This window comes from Mauremys reevesii, linkage group 7 (genome assembly GCF_016161935.1).
Source record: "Mauremys reevesii isolate NIE-2019 linkage group 7, ASM1616193v1, whole genome shotgun sequence".
NCBI classification, from domain to species: Eukaryota; Metazoa; Chordata; order Testudines; family Geoemydidae; genus Mauremys; species Mauremys reevesii.
This window is the reverse complement of record NC_052629.1, coordinates 61,802,127-61,821,320: the sequence shown is the minus strand read 5'-3', so window position 1 is coordinate 61,821,320 and position 19,194 is coordinate 61,802,127. Positions and strand designations below refer to the sequence as shown.

The window sequence follows — 19,194 nt, the reverse complement described above, 5'->3', positions numbered from 1 at the left end:
ACAACACTCCTGTTAATATACCCCAGAATGATGATAGCCTTTTTTGCAGCTGCATCACATTGTTGACTTGTATTCAGTTTTGATCCACTATAACCCTAATTCTTTATAGAAGTACTACTATCTAGCTGGCTATTCCCTATTTTGTAGTTGTACATTTGATTTTTTTCCTTCTAAATTAAAGTACTTTGCACTTATCTTTAGTGAATTTCATCTTGTTGATTTCTGACCAATTCTCTAATTTGTCAAGATTGTTTTGAATTTTAATCCAGTCCTCCAATGTACTTGCAACCCCTCCCAGCTTGGTGTCATCCACAAATTTTGTAAGCATAGTTTCAACTCCATTATCTAAGTCATTAATGAAAATATTGAATAGTACTGGATCCAGGACTAACCTCTGTGGGATCCCACTAGATACGCTTTCCCAGTTTGACAGTGAACCATTGATAACTACTCTTGAATGAGGTCTTTCAACAAGTTGTGCACCCACTATATTATAACTGAATCTAGACCACATGACCCTAGTTTGCTTATGAAACTGTCATCTGATACGGTGTCAAAAGCCTTACTAAACTCGAGATAGCATGTCTACTGCTTCCATCCACTGGGCCAGTAACTCTCTCAAAGAAGGCAATTAGGTTTGTTTGGCATCATTTGTTCTTGTCAAATCCATGCTGGCTGTTACTTATCACCCTATCATTCTCTTAGTTGACTGCAGCAATGGAATAGGGTGGATTTTCTTCTGCAGGCTTTGATATGGTATCTGGCTGCAAATGAACTCTAATTTTTCTTTCACAGTGTAAAAAGCAAGGCGCTGGCTGGGAGTTCCGATTCAAGGATTTGGCCCAGAGTTTGAAAAGTGGTTTGGAATCCTTCTGGATGAAAAAAAATTCATTATTATTTATATTATAGTAGGACTTGAGCCCCCAACTGAGATTTGTAGGGTCTTATGAATTGTTACAGAATTTGTTCCAGTATTTTTCTAAATACAGAAGTTACACTGACATTTATAATTTCCCAGCTCCTTCCTTCTTAAAGATAGGTACTATGTTTGCCCTTCTCCAGTCCTCTGGGATCTCACTTGTCCCCCATGAGTTCTTGATAATGAATGCTAATGGTTTCAAGATTGCTTCAGGTAGTTGCTTAAGTACACTGGGACGAATTTCATCAGGCCGTGATGACTTGAATACATATAACATATCTAGATATTCTTTAAGCTGTTCTTTCCCTGTTCTGGTTTGTGTTTCTTCCCCCTTGTTAACGTTCATTGTATTGAGTATCTGGTGACGATTAACCTTTCTTAGTGAACATAGAAGCAAAATTTGCATGAAACACCTCAGCTTTCTTGATGTCATCGGTTATTAGCTCTCCTCTGCTGAGTAGGGACTTACATTTTTCTTCAACTAAAAGTAAAGATCGGTGTCTGGCACTCACATTTAATCTAGATACTTGGGGCCATATTTTTAGATTCGTAAAGGTGCAGATGGACATTTTGTGGGATTTACCAGAGTGCCTAAATGAAGTTGGCATGTCACTATTGTTGACTTTCAATAGAAGTTAGGTGCCTAACCTGTTGAGGCACTTTTGTAAATCCTGCTATAGGTGCCTATCTGCACTGTTAGGCAACTAAATACTTTTGGAAATATGGTCCCTACATCTTCATGGCTGACCCTGGATTTATTTATAGTGAACACTTCTGTCCCAACCTGATTCAGCATTCTTTAAGTAGCTATAAGGATTGAAAAATGAAATAACTTCTGCTTCACAAGACTTCTAATGAAGTGATGACAGAAAATTCTGCCCACTCACTCTGTAAAGGAAGATCTTTTCTACCTGTGCAATACTAAGAATTTCCTGTAATAAAAGGTCAGATCTTTAACAGCAAACTTCTTGGGATTGCCATTAAGGAAAAGGAATGGAAATAATTAACTTTTGTGGTGATAAAGCACCTCTTTCAGGGAGCATCGTTGTAGCTTAAGATGTCCTACAGACGATTAACAGGATTGCATCTGGATGGGTTACTTCCAGATTCAAACAATCATGTGATCTTGCCTTGGCAATGTCTAATTTCAATGCTAGCGTAAAGTACTTCACCTCAGCAAAATTTGCTTTCTTTCTGTCAGTTACGTACTGACTCGGAGACCCATGAACGATCTCCACCAAAAAGATAATCTGTGAATCAGGGGTCCAGAGTCGTCAGAGAAAGTTACCACTACCTGGTTAGGCTTGGGTAGCAGAAAAAGATAGATTTGTAATAATAATGTTACAATAATGCACTTTTTCTAAGGGCCTGATCCACTGCCCCCTGAAATCAGTTGGAATCTTTCCACTTTTTTTGAATGTTTGCTGAATCTAGCTTGCTAGTTTTAACATAATCCTCCATACCTGAGGCTTAACTCTGCATATCATGTTAAAAAGTGACACCCTCGTCGTGTCACTTAATTTTCTCTCTGTAGCTACTTTCACCATTCTTATGCAGAGTATTTGAAGATACATAAGAGTGTATGGAAAAGAGCATAAATAGAAATACAGAGTTGGTGGCTATCAACGTACAAAAATTCTTAATTGATGATCAGCATGAGCTTTTATACGCATGAGAAGTAAAATGGAAATTAAGTTTACAACAGAAGAAGAGTTTTTAGCAATTAAGCCATTCTTGACATTCTGGGGCCTACAAAAATCAAGTATAAATAATAGCAAAAAAAGTGAACTGAGGATTATTTTGAAAAAGAGTTGTTTATGGTAGCAGGAGTAGATGAGAACACTGAATTGCTCTTGAATAGTTTTAGAATAATCACTATTATCTAAGCCAGTCCATTTTTAAAGTAAAAATAATATATATGTGCATGCCACTTCTTTCCTGAGAGTCAGCATTTCCTTGTATATAATTGAAAGAAATAAGATTATATATAATCTTTTAAGGACTTTTATATTTTTCATTAACAAAATGAATATTTTTTCTTCATTCAATCAACAGCCTAGCACCTGTTCAATCTGATGTGTGCTGTGCTGCTTAAATCTAACTTGCATTTCCCATGTTGCAGTGGATATTTAAATCTCATTTTTATATCCAAGGTGATGATATTTATGTAGTGAGGAATACACTTAATTTGAAAAGCCTGATCAACACCCAACTATACAACCATTTAGATGATGTTTCCAGAGTTTATTTCCACTTGATATAGGATGTATACCTCATGTTGTAACACTGGGGTTTTTAAGTTGCTTTCGGTGAAGCATTTATTCATGTATACTAATTGAATAAAATTATCAATGCATTGCTGTGACACTCAAAGCATTTATATTCTTGTAGTGAAAGTGGTTTGTTGTGGTTTGACTCCTTTTTGTTTTAATTCATTTTCCAGTGGACTGAATGTATTAGTGATGAATGTGCTATGAAAGTAACTGTTTGTTTCCATGTTGGAAAAGTTTAATGGCTCCAGAAATGGCTAACCATTTAACCACACAGTATCCATCATTTTGTCAAAGTTTTCATGTTTTGTAGCGAGCCACATGGAAAAGAGAAGGAGAAAAGAATGACACAACAGTCAAGTTCTTTCAATCTGTGCTGAAAAACTGACTTAAATTTAGCCCCATTTGCCTTTGTAACAATTAATGTGACATCTTCCTGTGGGTCATAGTAAATTTGATTGCCAGTTATTGAAATGTATTTTTAAATCAGTGGCGGTGCAACTATAAATGCTTTTTACAATAATGTCATTGAATCCTTAACCCACAATTTTTGACACATAACAGATTTAGAAAGCCTGCTGGATCACTTGGCTGATGTGGTGCCCTCCTTGGAATACCTCAGTTTACTAGGAAACATGGCTTGCCCAAATGAACTGGTCAGCAAGGACAAGGATGAGGATGACTACCAGAGGTACAGGTTAGTATCTTAGCTCCCAAATATGATAAGATGCATCCATTTCTTAATGCTGCATGGAGTCAGATGGCTAAAATCAGAGCATGTTCCCAAAATAACAAACCTTCCTATATTCTTTAGACAAAGGGGACTCCCTTAGGGCCAGATTCTGCAGTGTGTAGTGCCTTAGTATTTGAATAACCCCACTGATTTCAGTGGAATTACCGACTGGGGGCACCAATTCAGAAAGCACATAAGTGTGTGCTTATTAAGTCCACCAAAGTCAATGGCAGTTAGGCACATGCTTAAAGTGAAACATGTTCTTAAGTGCTTTCTTGAATAGAGATTAACTTAATTGTGAGCTTACTTGCTCTCTTTAGTCCACCTCAGAGCCAGGCACTACTCACTGTGTGAGTAAGGGTGGCTGAATCTGGTGATTAAAATAATTAGCTTATCGTAGATCTCCATTCTTTTTTCCTGAAAAGGAATTATGAGGACTTGCTTCTTTCAACATATTTCAAAAGAAATCAATTAAGAATACAGAGAAGGCTCCTCTTTAGATATCACACTTCTCTGCTCAAAGACGGAGCAGTCAGAATGTAGAGTCAAACCATGAGTCTTAAAATAAGCAAAATATCCATGCGACATTTAAATGTGTTTTCATTAGAAGAAGTTTGGCAATTAACAAGAACCACTTGAGAGTGGAAGCCTGGTAAAGTGTCCCCTCTTGAGTGTAGCCCTACAGAAATGTAGCTGGGAATTAGTTATATGCAAATAGGTTTATTTTTTGAAGAACAAAATGTAATATAAAGATTAATTGTCATTGGTGATCACAGTGATTGACTCTAGATCCAAGACTCTGTGGAATGCCTGCTGAGTGACATCATTCTTCATAGCTGCCGCCCTCTGGCAGTGAGACATTATTATAATAAAATTCTATTTGATGTCGTCTGAGCTTCTTTGCCCCAGTCAAATATGATACTCGATTTCAGACCAAGGGTACTGCCATTTTCCGCATTAGCTAACTGAAAATGGCCCTCTTTGAGTTAATCAAGAGGCAAAAAACATGGTCAGTAAGCTATCTAGTGAGAAACTGAGCTTTTTCTTCAGTATGTTATCTAAGATATTGAAAACACTGATTGTATCTTTACACGATCAAAAGTCTTATGTAGGAGGTATAGTTCAACACATGCAGTAGAAAGGATAGGAGACCTGAAAGGAGTTTGTTTGGAAGGTGCATGGATTGGAAGCAGTGGCTTATTGCTTATACTGTAGTTCGTTGAAATTTTGCTTGTGGAGTTGGCAGTAGCACAGCTCTCTTGAGTATGAACATTCTATATTCAGTATTCCCAACTTTTGAGAATAGTTTTTAGTGCATCTTTAGCCTAAAGATGATAACTTCTAACAATCCTACTTTTGAATTCAGCATAGCTATGGCATCTTGGTTTCCACTAAGTAACGTGGCCTAGATTTTATAAAATATTTTCCCATCACTTTCACCCTGAAGTGGAAGGTATGCCTAATACCCAGCTTACAAAAAGCCTGATAGTGCTGTCTCTATGTAAATTTATGTGACATTTTCACTAGAGAATTGCTTAAAAATGAATGATATTTCTACAGTTTACTGTTTTTCACTTTAAGTACACTTTCTGACAATATGTCTGCTATTAATCATTTAAGCAAAAGTAGTACCTTAAAGGAGCCATTCAGAGGCAAGAACCCATGGTTCATTTAGTGCTGTCTGAAAAAAATCTTATTGATTGACAATCTCTGTGGTTATGTGATGTAATATTTATAATATGTCACACAGCCATACATCAAAACAAGCATGTCTGTTGTTTCATTTCAGTGCAAAATGTTGATTTCTATGAGGTCAGGGTAGTTTTAGGTCACACTGTGGCAAACCACTGTGTCAGAAATGTGAAGTGACTGGATTCATCTATCTGCTGAAAACTGCAACACTGATGCTTTTTTTCCCCCCTCCTTTCAGATTTTTTTTGGCATTTTTGTGTCTATAAAAACAGTTTTAATTAACTGGTTTTAAAGTGAATAGCCTACTCAGTAGTTAAATAACATATAGCTCTGCAGCTGAAATGCAAACTTCCTGGTACTTTCCCATAAGCATTCATTATATCTCATAAACTAGGCTTGTCTGCATGATGCTGTAATTTAACTACTGGGGTATGAGTTGTAGAGTGCTTGGAAGTGTCACACTTTAACTACCCTGTGTAAACCCTGCTGCTGAGAACTAAAAAGTACAGTACTTAGTTTGTTTCAAAGTAGCAGCCGTGTTAGTCTGTATCCGCAAAAAAAAAGAGGAGTACTTGTGGCACCTTAAAGACTAACAAATTTATTTTAGCATGAGCTGTCGTGAGCTGCAGCTCACTTCTTCGGATGCAACTTTGTGTTAATCCTGTTTGAAATGGGACTACATAAATGTGAACTAGTGACCTTTTAGTGCACACCAGCAGGGTCTACACAAGGCAGTTAGAGCACAACATATTAGATCATTCTATAGTTCACATCCCTATAGTCTCAACTGTGGCCCTGTGTAGACAAGCCCTTTAATGCATGTCTATACAGCAGTTAGACATCTATGGCTGGCCCTTGTCAACTGACTCAGGCTAAGGGGCTGTTTAATTGCAGTGTGGATATTTGGACTCAGGCTGCAGCCCAAGCTTTGCGACCCTCCCACCTCACAGATCCCAGGCTCCAGCCTTGTACTGAATGTCTACACTGAAGTTAAACACCACAGTTAAACAGCTCATTAGCCCAAGCCTGAGTCAGATGGCATGGCCCATCCATGGATTTTTAATTGCAGTGTAGACATATCTCTAGAGTGTCCAGACAGTATTATAATCAAAAGGTCTTAGTATGTATACTTATTATGGCTACTATATTATGGAGAATATTGACTCGGTATCTACATAGGTAGATGAGAGTTCAAAAGTTTTGCTTAAAGGGCTGTAGTCAGGTAGTTGAGGCCCAAATTTGACGGGACACATCTTGCAAAATAAATAGCATACTCACTTCCATTCCAGTCAATTAGAGTTCAGAGTATTTAGTTTCATAGGACTCGGTGCCTTATAAAATTCTGCCCTAATTTTTTTTAAAAAGAAAAAACATTTGACAAAACCTGTATGAAATTTCAAAAACAAAAATAATACACCACACACACCAGAGTCTTTTGTTTTGAATTAAAACCTTTACGTGCTTGCAACCTGAACATTGCTGCATCCTACAGATGTGTGAGAACCAGAAAGTAAGTTGCTAGAAATCAAGATTTTCTCAACTATTTTTGTTGTAACAAGCTGAATGGAAATGCAAAAGGCAAAAAACTAAACCAAACAAAACCCTGCAAAAAATGACCCAGTGGTGAAAAGTCAAATAGATTTTTCAGCTTTTCAGTTTTAATTATCTAAAGTGCTGTTAGTCGCACAAGTTAAAAAAATGAATTTTAATGTAATTTTTTAAAAGTTATAACATATTTAAATACATGTAGGATGTTGTACATAATTTTACATATGAAATTATTCTTTCAGCAAGGCCCTGATCCTGCTATGGCATCGAATGTGTTTAAAAAACTGTTTTTGTGTTAAAAAAAAACAAAAAAACAAAAAAACAAACGGTTTTTGTAAAAAACAAAAACAAAAAAACCCTGTTTTTAATTTTTTTAGGAAGAAAAGCTATTTCTCAACTGTCACTATTGAAAATGCTGGACCAGAGTGTTTTTTTGTTTTTGTGAAGATTATATATGTTTTTTCAAAATGTGTGTTCAGTTTCCTTTTTGTGTGAAATGCTATTGTTTAAAATGTTTGCGAACATTACATTTTTTCATGAGTTTATTTCAAGAAATAGTTTCTCTAATACTTTGGGGTGGGGTGGGGAGAAGATCAGCTCATGTGTGGGATAACTGGTCGTTAAGAGCAGTATATTAAAATATAGGGGAGGGAGGAAAGCTAGAAAACATTCCAGTCCAAAAAGGATACAGAAAAAAAGTGGCTTGAAGAACAGTGTGCATTCTAAATAACCTCATCTACAGTCTCTGCTTTGAAGATTGCAAGAAACCAAAGGTCATGACCCAGAGATCAAAGTAACAGAAGTCAACACAATAATTGCTGGTTGCTTCTCTTGTACCCACACTTGGTCTCTCCGGTGGGTGTATTGTTTGTAGTGAAAACTTCAAACACGTTGTTATTGAACTGTGAAAAATCATCTGGGTCAGAATGCGTTACCAAGCATTTGTTAATGCTGTAGGTGACCTCACCTATTTTCATTAAAGTGAGATAATTGTGAGGGGTGTGTACTGTGTGTGAAGTTTTTAGTGCTTGTTCGTTCTTCTTTGCTCCTTATTGACATTTCCTGGAATGGTTCATTCATTAATAGCACTGTTGACATGGAAACAAAGGCAAGTGGAAACAAATGCCTGAGTTTATTTTAAATTAGCTTTAAAAGTACAATATGCTATCTTTGGCAGAAAGGAGTAAATGGTGATAACCTTATAGAGTCTTCTTAAAATACAACCATAAGAAAGGAAGTTCATGCATTTTCTATAGATTAGCTTGCTGAACTAAATCAGTTGCTCTGCACGTGTGGTCCTGCAAAATTGCAGCTCCTCTTGTGAGATTTTCAGCCTTCTTCTCAATCATTGCCCTTACTGAGAGCAGACAACCTTTTTTGTTTTTTGTTTTTTGTTTTTTTTGTATTTTATAAATAATATAAATTCCACATCTACATATTTCAAAAGGAGAGAGAGAAAGGAAACCTTTTCCCCTAAGGATAGTGAACTATTAACAGGTGCAAACAGGCGTAGGCTAATACTACTCATCTTATTGATGATAATGATGATATTTTGCCTTTCACCAAGGCCTTTTTATTTCAACAGTGTCTGGACAGAGAGAGTTATAACAGCAAACAATGCTGGTCAAACATTAAATAAGCCCCACAACTCCCACAGTCACAATAGAGGCCAAGTAGCCAAATCTCCATAGACAATCTAGCCCAATGCCTTAAAGTCAACCATTCATTCCCTCTGGGTTTGATTCTGATATCTCACCAGTTTTACACTGGTGTAACATAATTCACTTCAGTGATGTGACTCCCAGTTTATACCAATATAAATGAGAGCAGGCTCAGGCCCTTTAATCCTGCAAGTGAGGTTGTGCACGTTCATTAGCCTTCAGGCTACTAGGGTTTGAGGGGAAAAAATATAGTACTACAATAGTTGAAAGGTTCCAATAAAAAGGAAGACATTGAAATGTTCTTAATCCAAAACCTTGCCCATCTAGTTTGCACACACAGTACTAGGAATGCTAGACTTTTTTGGATGTACAACTCTCTATCCATCAACCCAAAATGAATTTTGTGCCGTGAATTTGTTTACAGCATAATATGTATTTTTTTAAAGTAAGAGAAAAGGAGAAAATTAAGGGTCTTTGTATAGTTTAACCTTTGCTCTGTTCCTTCATTATGGGCTCAATCTCATGATTTTTCCTTCTATTATGTAAACTCCTATGTATCCATTTCTCCTATAGTGTAGGAAGAGTCAAAGATCCATTTCCAATGGGCAACTTCATTGGCACCCTGTAGCTTTCTTTTTAGTGTGGTTCAAGAGTGATTATGTTCTCTTCTCTCTATGTTCTCTGGCGCCATAAAGCCCAGCATATTCTGTAGCTTGTGCTTGCTTTATGATGGGAGGTAATCTCTGAATCTGCATCCACATGAGAGTCCAGATGCTATAACATTGTGTGACTTTTCTTGTTATGGACTCCTTGACTCTAGAACAGAGATTTTCTAGAATTGCCAATAATATTAATGAATAATGTGTTAATGGCTGGCAATGAGCTCTGACCCCTTAAACCTAAATGGTTAATGAAATATACCTCCAAATAATCAGGGCCGGCTCAAGCTTTTTTGCCGCCCCAAGCGGTGAAGGGGGGGAGAGGGGAGGGGAGGTGCTATCAGTGGCACTTCGGTGGCAGCTCAAACGGGTCACTTCATTCATCGGTGGCAATTTGGCGGCAGGTCCTTTACTCAAAGAGGGACTGAGGGACCCGCTGCTGAATTGCCACCGAAGACCCGGATGTGCTGCCCTTTCCCATTGGTCACCCCAAGCTTCGTTCGCTGGTGCCTGGAGTCGGCCCTGCAAATAATATAAAGTATAAACTAACACACATAAGGACCCACTTTACTTCAATGAGTTTTGGATCAGGACCCAGAAGTTACATGTACATGTTTAAAACAGCTTTCCTTATCCTCCTGCCTGGTGTTTCTGTTAGAACCTCTTGCCCAATTCCATTTGAGGCTGGACTCTTATATATTTAAATGTCAGATCCTCTTCAAGGATTTTGTGAATGCTTGCTCTTGTCTGTTTGGAGGCTGCGAAACACAGGCTATATCTACAGTGGGTGGAGTACCGGCACTGCACACATAGGTACATGCTGCAGTGAAGGGCAGACTAGGTCCATGCTTGTGGCTGCAGTGTGTAGCTATCTGTGGCAGTGAAAGGCTCAGGCAGCAGGGAAAGGCTCTGGTAGCTCCCTCCTGTCAGAACCTTTCCCTTGTTTCCAGAACCTTTCCCCACTACCTCCCCTCACTGGAGCCTTTCACTGTGGTTGGGAAAGGCTCTGGCAGTGGAACACTATGCTGCTAAAAATAGCAGTATAGATGTGGGAGGTACTGCTTGGGCATGTAGAGAGCTGTGTAGGATATTGACTATAGGGGTTCAGATGTCTAGGGCACTTTGTTCTACTCATCTAAGGTGTGTCTCATTGTCTACACTGCTGTTTATACCCATGACAGCTGGGAGTTCAATGTCTGTACTCACCTACTGCTGGAAATGTAGATGTACCTTGGAGTATATTTTAAAAATAAGTTGCATAGAGCTTTCCATTTCAAATCACTTTATAAACATTAATTAATACCCACAATATCCCTGCAAGGTACCTAAATGTTGTTACCCCCGTTTTACAAATAAGGAAACTGACATAGAAAGTCTGTGACCATAGGGGCTGGAACTAGGAGTGCTGGGGATGCTACCGCACCCCATGACTTGAAGTCGTTTCCATTATATACAGGGTTTATAGTTGGTTCAATGGCTCTTAACACCCTCACTATACAAATTGTTTCAGCACCCCTGTCTATGACTTGTCTAAGGCTGTGGAGTAAGTATTGGAGACCCTATTATTATTTGTTTATTCAGTGTTTGTATATTATGCATATAGAAGTGCAAGTGTGCATGTTGATTTAGTATTATAACTCGCATCTTCCTCAGTATGGTTCCAGTACTCTGACCTCAACACCTCTCTCAAGTATTGTATGGAGATTTTCCTCCCCAACTTTCATTAACATTGGTGGTGGAGTTGTATAACTGAATCACCAACCCGTGCATCACTTTGAAAATGTCCCCTTAATGTCTTGACAGGGCCATGTAAAAAATGTTAAAACAATCCTAATCACATGGAACACTTACGGAATTGGTAAATGAATTTTAGTCCATATTGTCATTTCCACTTATTTAAAGCTGAGATAAAAAAGAATGCGATATTCCGTGTGCTGTTTTTTTCTCCACCTACAGCTACAAGTGATCAAGACTTCTGTTGGTCCCCTTTTTTAGTTTGCTTTCCTAACACACTTGGGAGGAGGGGGAGGGGAGTTTTGGATGAAAGATGATGTTGCTTTCCTTGCATAGCTGGTTTCCTTTGGGTGTTTACACACCATCCTAGCATCCCTTTCCAGAGCGCACCATTTTCCTCATCACTACAGATAACTACCTTCTTTCACACTACTGCAAAGATGGTCAGCCCCACAACAGCAGACTCAGGGCACCTGCAGCAGTGCTAAGATTCAAAATGATCATAAAATACCCCAGTGAACCCCTGAACTAAAACAAAACATTCTAAACTTTGAATGAAAAAAATCCATCTACATTTTACATTCTGTGGTATTCTTTTAACTGGCAATGGTACAAGTCTAAAGCAGTTGCAATGTGTCATGCAATTTATAGATCCCAGTGCCTGCCATAAAGTATTTTATGATAGCTGCACTCTGTGTTATTAGTAGCTGTCTTTTTCTGCAGCCATCGGTGTTTGATAATAGTCTTAAAACACCCAAAATTACTTACCTGCAAGCAACATTCCAGATAGTCCCTGTTGACAGTTTGAATAAGTTTAGTGCCCTTTTGTTGTACTTTACCTTCAAAACAAACTGATTGAACCATCAATAGCTCCTGGAAGCTGACAGAGGCATGTCATCTGGGCTAACCTTCTGATAGTAGGTTATCTGTGGGAGTTAACCTCCCTGCATTGTTAACTGAAATGTTTTATGTACTATGCAACTTTAGGATACTGCTGTGATAACCTTAGTAACTAAGTCATACATCACAGCAAGGAGTTTTTGTGCAACAAATAACCCTGGATAATATTTACAAGAGTTGAATTGATATTGTAGTGCTCATTCTGTGGCTTTAGGAATCTTTTATAGATTTTTTTATGGCAAATTGGTGTTACATTTAGGCTGAATTTGCATCACAAATGAAGTATATTGCTAACTAAAATATACCCTGGAAGTCATATGCTGGACTTAAACAATTGTTTTATTAAAAACCTGTGTAATTATATCGATAACATTCAGTTGTAATTTAATTTTGGCTCTTTTTAAACTGCATCATTATTGGGATACTTTACTCCTAGTAAAAGTCTGTTACAGATTGCCTTTGTGTTTTATCATCCCCTGTAGAACATCTCCCCCACTAGGAATCCCAAAAATACTTCCATCCTGTGACACAATTGGCTAATTACTTTGTGGATTTTTTTAGATAAGGCCCTAATTCTGGAATATTTTTTTTAAATGTGGGCGAGAAAAGGAGAAAAATACTCCCATAGAAACAATTCTTTTATAAGTTTAAGTTCTCTTAAAATGACAGAGAGACTGACATTTAAGGCTGTGATCCAAAGTCAGCAAAAATGACAGGGCTGTCTTCATCTGTTGTCAGTTTTGTTGCTGCCTGCTTTTTGATGGCATCTTTCATTCCATCATTAAACATTTGCTGATTTTCTAATACTGATGTTTTCTTCACCTGAATATTCATCTTTTCTCACCCTACACTTAGTGGGTGTCTTTGCTCATTTGGAGCTTCGCTCTTGACATATTATTTCCTTCTGTACATGTCTTCGTTTGAAAGAATCTGTTGTCATCCGAGCTTTTCTGCCAGTAACACAAGATGGATGTATTCTTTTCCAGGGAAAGATATGGGGCAGCAGAATGTCAGAAAGGACTGGAAGGGCAGCCAGGAAAGATGGGAGGTGTCTGAGAGTATGGCAGTATCTCTAATATCTAGCTACACCGAACAAATTGTCTTGGGACATGTTCTACGTAGCAAACTGACTTCTCACCTTGCAGAGTTTATTACTATTATAACTATTATTCTGTTTTTATTATTTAATTGAAGTACATAGGCTGATGATTCATATTAAAATTGTAGACCATTTTAATGTGTGTCAGTGAACATATTCAATTCACTTATTAAAAATTTACAAGGCCATTGTCTCAGAGGAAAGGTGTATATAGCTGAAAGGCTGTTTTGTAGCTTTTGGGGGGGGGTCTGGATGTAGAAAGGTTAAATAATTAATAAAAACATTAATGTGATGTTCATGAACTCCCTTGGTCTCTCAACTTGGGACAAATATGGAATCTCTTTGAGTTAATCATAGAACCATAGGGTTAAAAGGGAATTCAAGGGTCATATAGCCTAACAAGATGTGGGATTTGTTGTGTTTAAGCCATCTAAGACAGATGACTATCCAACCTCCTTTTGAAACCTCCTAGTGAAGGAGATTCCAGGACTGAGGAGTACTTGAAGGTAACTCCGATCTTTAAAATAATAGCACTGTTTTTCCCTTTAAAATATAGCCATATGCATTGTGCAAGGTTTCCTGGGACTTCTGGATGTGTGGGAGTTCTTTCAAATGCCAGAGGGAGTCAGTATGATTACCAGTTTGACTGACTGATTGGGTGTTTATTGGAAACAGCTAGGCATGGGGAATATTATCAATCACCTTTCCACCCCTGTCAGGAAAGAGTCTGGCACTTCCTCCCTTGCAAAGTCTGTTTCACATCTGGTTGACTGTATGTAAATAGCAGGTACTTGAAGTAGTTGTATGTTTGGTTTTGCTTTTGATTCATGCCATGCTTTCTACTTCTGTATGTAAGGAGCCAACAGTATTTTTCAAGCTAATGAAGCTTTTGTTATCTGATCAAAACATGCAGTTACAGAGAACTAGCAATGGGACTGAACAAGAACTTTGAATCTGAACACCTGTCCAAAATTTGGGTGTGTGTGTGTGCGTGTGCGTGTAAGAGTGTGCGTGTGCACTTTGGAATCTAAACCTGAGCCAGGTTTACGTGAATGGGGCCTGTATCAGTAACAAGACAAAACTGGAGCCATATCTCCAAACTGTGGCAGGGTCAAAATTCTGATCTTGAAGCCAGATCCAAATTATATTGCTCAGTACCATCTCTAGATTAAAGTCTTGTTTTTAATAAGACTCTTAAATGTTCTTTGATGCACAGCATAATCACTGTGTACCTTGGAATATTATCTTTAAGGCAGGTGACTTTCTAGGGTATATGATGGGAAGCTGGATCAAAACCCTAATATGCAATTTACCTGATGTTGCTAACGATGGTGATTGTTATATTTGTAGCAAAAGTCAATACAAGTTTGAAAGTGAGTTTGTGACTGAAGACCTGAGCATTTAAAAAAAAAAATTACAAAACTACACAGCAGGTGGAGAAGATTCTGGGTTTTTTTTGTTTTTGTTTTTTTTACATAACTCCATGCCCAAATTGTCCAGCAGGATATCAGAGAACATTACACTTAACAAATTTAAAAAAAATTGGGAGTTGTGTTTATCAAACTCTCTGTAGCTATTCTCTGTATTTATGTTCTCAGAAAGCTGCCTTTTCCAATTTGACCCATGTGTCATACATCACAATAATACTTCATTGGGGTATGCACCTACAACAGAGTATCCCTGGTCCACTTAGTATTGCATTCACAAAGGGAAAATATCAATTTCCTGACATAGAGTAGGCTAGATTATAGGGAGTGGGTGAAAGATTGGGAAAAGAAAGGTCATTTCAATTGTATATTTTTTTTGAGTCATATAATTTGTGAAGATGGATTTGTATGTCAATGTGGATTTTAACTCAAACGTTTTGTCATTTCTTTTAGATATTTTGTTCTGCACAAATTAACCACCCTGAAATTTCTTGATACTCGGAAAGTAACCAAATGGGAGCGTGAGGAAGCCTTGTTACGAGGTGCCTTCATGAAAGTGGTAAAGCCCATGGATGCTAAGGTAGGAGACTAAATGGAGATTATAATATACACTGATCCCACTTGCCTGCCACTTTATAAATCAGAGAAAAGTAACTATGCATAACTTTGTTAAACAGTAATATATTTTTAAAACAACTATTCTGAAAGGTTGGTTAAAGCTATGTCTAAGGAATGGACAGAGACCTTGCAGGCCACAGTATTGCTTATTGAATTAGGTGTGGGACCAAAAAATCCTTAATCTGTATTTTCCAAGATCAGAATTTTACTGTTAAATCTGATTAATGGACTGTGGTTGTTGCATCATAGTTGAAATGCTGGTTTGAACCATAGCTAATTAACACACACATGTTGCCAGGATCAAAAGAATATTTTTGCTCTTTCTAAAGATCTATAACAACTCTATGATATGTTGTTAGAAAAGAAGGAAATTTTTCTGACACTTTGTCCCCTGCCATTCATGTTCTACACAGATGTTGATCTCAGAACTCACACCTATGGTGTTTATTGACCTTTAGTTGATACAATGTAATTTAATGTGGTGTCATATTAATGAGTGTTGATGTTGGAGAGACAGTTTCTCTAATCTATGATTCAGACTCAAGCTTTCTCACACCAGTTGCCTCAAAATTGGGCAAATTGCATGCCTTTGACTCAAACAGAATACAGATGCAATTTTTCCAGTTTGTCTTCTTTCATCATTAATCAGTACAAGATAACAGCACCCTTAGTATTTCAGTGTATTTTCAAGAGATATTTGTAATGCTACAATGATTAGCTATCTAAAATTCTTTTCAAGTTTATTAATCTGGTAGGTTTCTATAGGCTGTTTTCTTCCCGAAAATACATCATCAATAATTTATTGCAGATTTCCAATAATGCTGAATAATAGCGCAGCAGCAATGGAGCTACACTATATTTGATGGCATAAGTGTTACTAGATAAATTCGTTATCACCAGTACAATTGCAGTAGATAGCAAATTAATTCAGATTGATTCATTTTATAACTACTAAAATGCTAACAGTTCTTATTCAGGCATAGGTTTGACATATTGTTTACTAAGTACCTTTAGCTATTTCAGCTTTTATAATACAGTGTGTAGTAAATGAAATCATTTATTTTTAAGGTTTTGTGAAAAGCTTCCTCTCAGAATATTTTTTACTAAATCCTGCAAAATTCAGCAGTTGAAATGTGTAAATTATGTTGTGCTTATGCCATTTATTTTTTATAATTATTCTCTTTCTATCTACTAGGTCATTATTAGTGAAGTTTTATTCTAATGCTATTAACAGTTAAATTCTTCATTTATAAATCTATCATTTGTGTTTCAACTAGTGCAGGAGAAAGTGGCTGTTCAAGTGTGTACCTACTTTATTGGATGGTTCTTACTTGTGTTTGCTGTTAAACCAATTGCTAAGGGCAAGGTGTTCTCGTAGACAGGATCCAAACTTTATCCTTTGTATTACTAATTTATTCCACTGTGTAGTTTTGAATTAGTTGCCCTCTAAGTCTTAAAAGATAAAAAATACATTTATTTCAACAATTCTCTTAGCACAGGGTTTAAATTTAGTGTCCCTGTAGCCTTGTTGAATTTTTTTTAAATTTTGTTACAGATTTGCTGATGTTATCTAGAATGATAAAATACCTTTGTAAATGCTTTCTGATGGCATGAGTAAATATCTGTAAGTGTGCTACAGAATTATATTCATCATACAAAGTTATATACTATACAAATAGCCAATTTAAAATAAGCAACTGTAATTGAGTTTGAATATACCTATAAAAACAAACAATTGCTCTGGGTGAGTGTGTTTTATTATGGATGTTCAGACATATAATATGTAAGCATATTTTGCATGCGTGGTACAGTTTGTAGATGCAGTGTGTGTGTGTGTATATTTAGAGATACACTACACATATACAAATACAGTGAAAACCATTAAAAGGAACATTTTCCCACAGTTTTCACAAAATGGTACTCTAGAATGTGAAATAACTGTTGTATCGCAGCAAAGAGTCCTGTGGCACCTTATAGACTAACAGACGTTTTGGAGCATGAGCTTTCGTGGGTGAATACCCACTTCGTCGGATGCATGTATTCACCCACGAAAGCTCATGCTCCAAAACGTCTATTAGTCTATAAGGTGCCACAGGACTCTTAGTCTGGATCTGTAAAAGCAGCAAACACGGCTATACCTCTGATACTTGTTGTATCGCAGAAATCATGGTGTGATAATTATTGAGAAATGATGCTTTTTAGTGGCAACCGTTATGTGTATATACAAGTATATATGGTACTCTCCCGTTCATTTGAATGGCCTGGGGGTATCTCAAAGTTTCGGGCAACTGGGTATTCAGATAAATGGATGTGCTATTAACTACATAGGACTACATGGGAGGCACACTGTGCATTTGGATAAAGGGAATTAATTATACTGTACATGGGTGGGGGCAAGTAGAATCATAGGACTGGAAGGGACCTTGAGAGGTCATCTAATCCAGTTCCCTGCACTCATGGCAGGACTAAGTATTATCTAGACTATCCCTGACGGGTGTTTGTTTAAGATTTTTAAGAGCAGGTTAGACAATGGAGATTCCACAACCTCCTTAGGCAATTTATTCAAATGCTTAACCACTCTGACAATTAGGAAGTGCTTTCCAATGTCCAACCTAAACAGACCATGTTGAGATTTAAGCACATTGCTTTTTGTCCTATCCTCAGAGGTTAAGCAGAATAATTTTTCTCCCTTTTCCTTGTAACAACCTTTTATGTACTTGAAAACTGGCACCATGTCCCCGCTGAGTCTTCTCTTCTCCACATTAAACAAACCCAGTTTTTTCAGTCTTTCCTCATAGGTCTTGTTTTCTATACCTTTAATCATTTTTGTTGCTCTTCTCTGGACTTTTTCCAATTTGTTAACAAATTTCCTGAAATGTGGTCCCCAGGACTAGACACAGTACTCCAGTTGAGGCCTAATCAGCGTAGAGTAGAATGGAAACATTACTACTTGTGTCTTGTTTACAACAGTTCTGCTAATACATCCCAGAATGATGTTTGCTTTTTTTGCAACTGTGTTACATTACTGACTCATCTTTAGCTTCTGATAATTAGTGGAATTGGAATGTGTTGTGAGGGTTTGAATAGATGCCATATGGAAATATTTTCCTGAGTATTGTAGTACACTGAACCTGTTAGACTTATTATTCATAACAAAATCAAATTTGAAGTTAGGTTTCCTTCATCATGGTAAGCAGGAGATAGAAAAACTATTCAGCCTAAATAAATAAATAAAATAAATAAAACCAAGGCAGATTGATAAACTGGAAGAGGCTGTGATGTGTCATTTTATTCTTTCCATAAAATAAGTGGGAGAGCCGAATGATCCACTAAGAACAACACAAGAAATGAGAATAAAGTCAGGACATTTTCATCAACCAGCTTTTATTTACGCAAATGCAGAAGTATTTGGCAATCACAAGTCTTTGCAAAGTCATAAATATTTTATATTGTATAAATTCCTATACTTACATTTATGTCTCAGGTTTTTATTTTTTTAACAAGACACTGCACTTTCTTGTGCTTTGCTTCATTTCATCCTTTGTTGTTTAAAGTGCATCTGTTTGTGATGTGACTGTCTGATAGAGAGATGCAGTCATTCATTAGAAAACAGTTTAGTGTTACAATGCACTGTTCCATCTCTCCATGTATAGTGAGCTAAACTTCATTACTCTGTGATGTTTTTATTTTCCTCTGTCAAAATATTGAATGTTGTATCATGCTTGATTTTAATAAAAATCTTGTGAGCCTGGCTGGATAAGGGGCATTGAGCCAGATGAGGAAGCCTCATTTAATGACCAGACTGTGACCTCATTTCACTGGCATAAGTGTAGATCAAAGTGGAAGATGCCTGTCCAGTGTGAAGTATGTTGCTGGGCATGACAGCACTTCACATCAGAACGACAGCTTAAGAATACGACAGTCAAAATTGCTT

General features: G+C 37.2%; 1 protein-coding gene across 6 annotated transcripts in view; it reads left to right on the top strand.

Annotated features, from left to right (window-relative positions):
• The window catches only part of LRMDA (leucine rich melanocyte differentiation associated), a 970,675-nt gene that overhangs the window by 555,921 nt on the left and 395,560 nt on the right, over positions 1–19,194 (top strand). For all 6 annotated transcript variants that reach the window (XM_039482146.1, XM_039482147.1, XM_039482148.1 and 3 more), the window contains exons 4-5: positions 3,747–3,886; positions 15,096–15,222. In XM_039482146.1, coding sequence (XP_039338080.1) covers positions 3,747–3,886; positions 15,096–15,222 — 267 coding nt within the window. The remainder of the gene's footprint in view (positions 1–3,746; positions 3,887–15,095; positions 15,223–19,194) is intronic.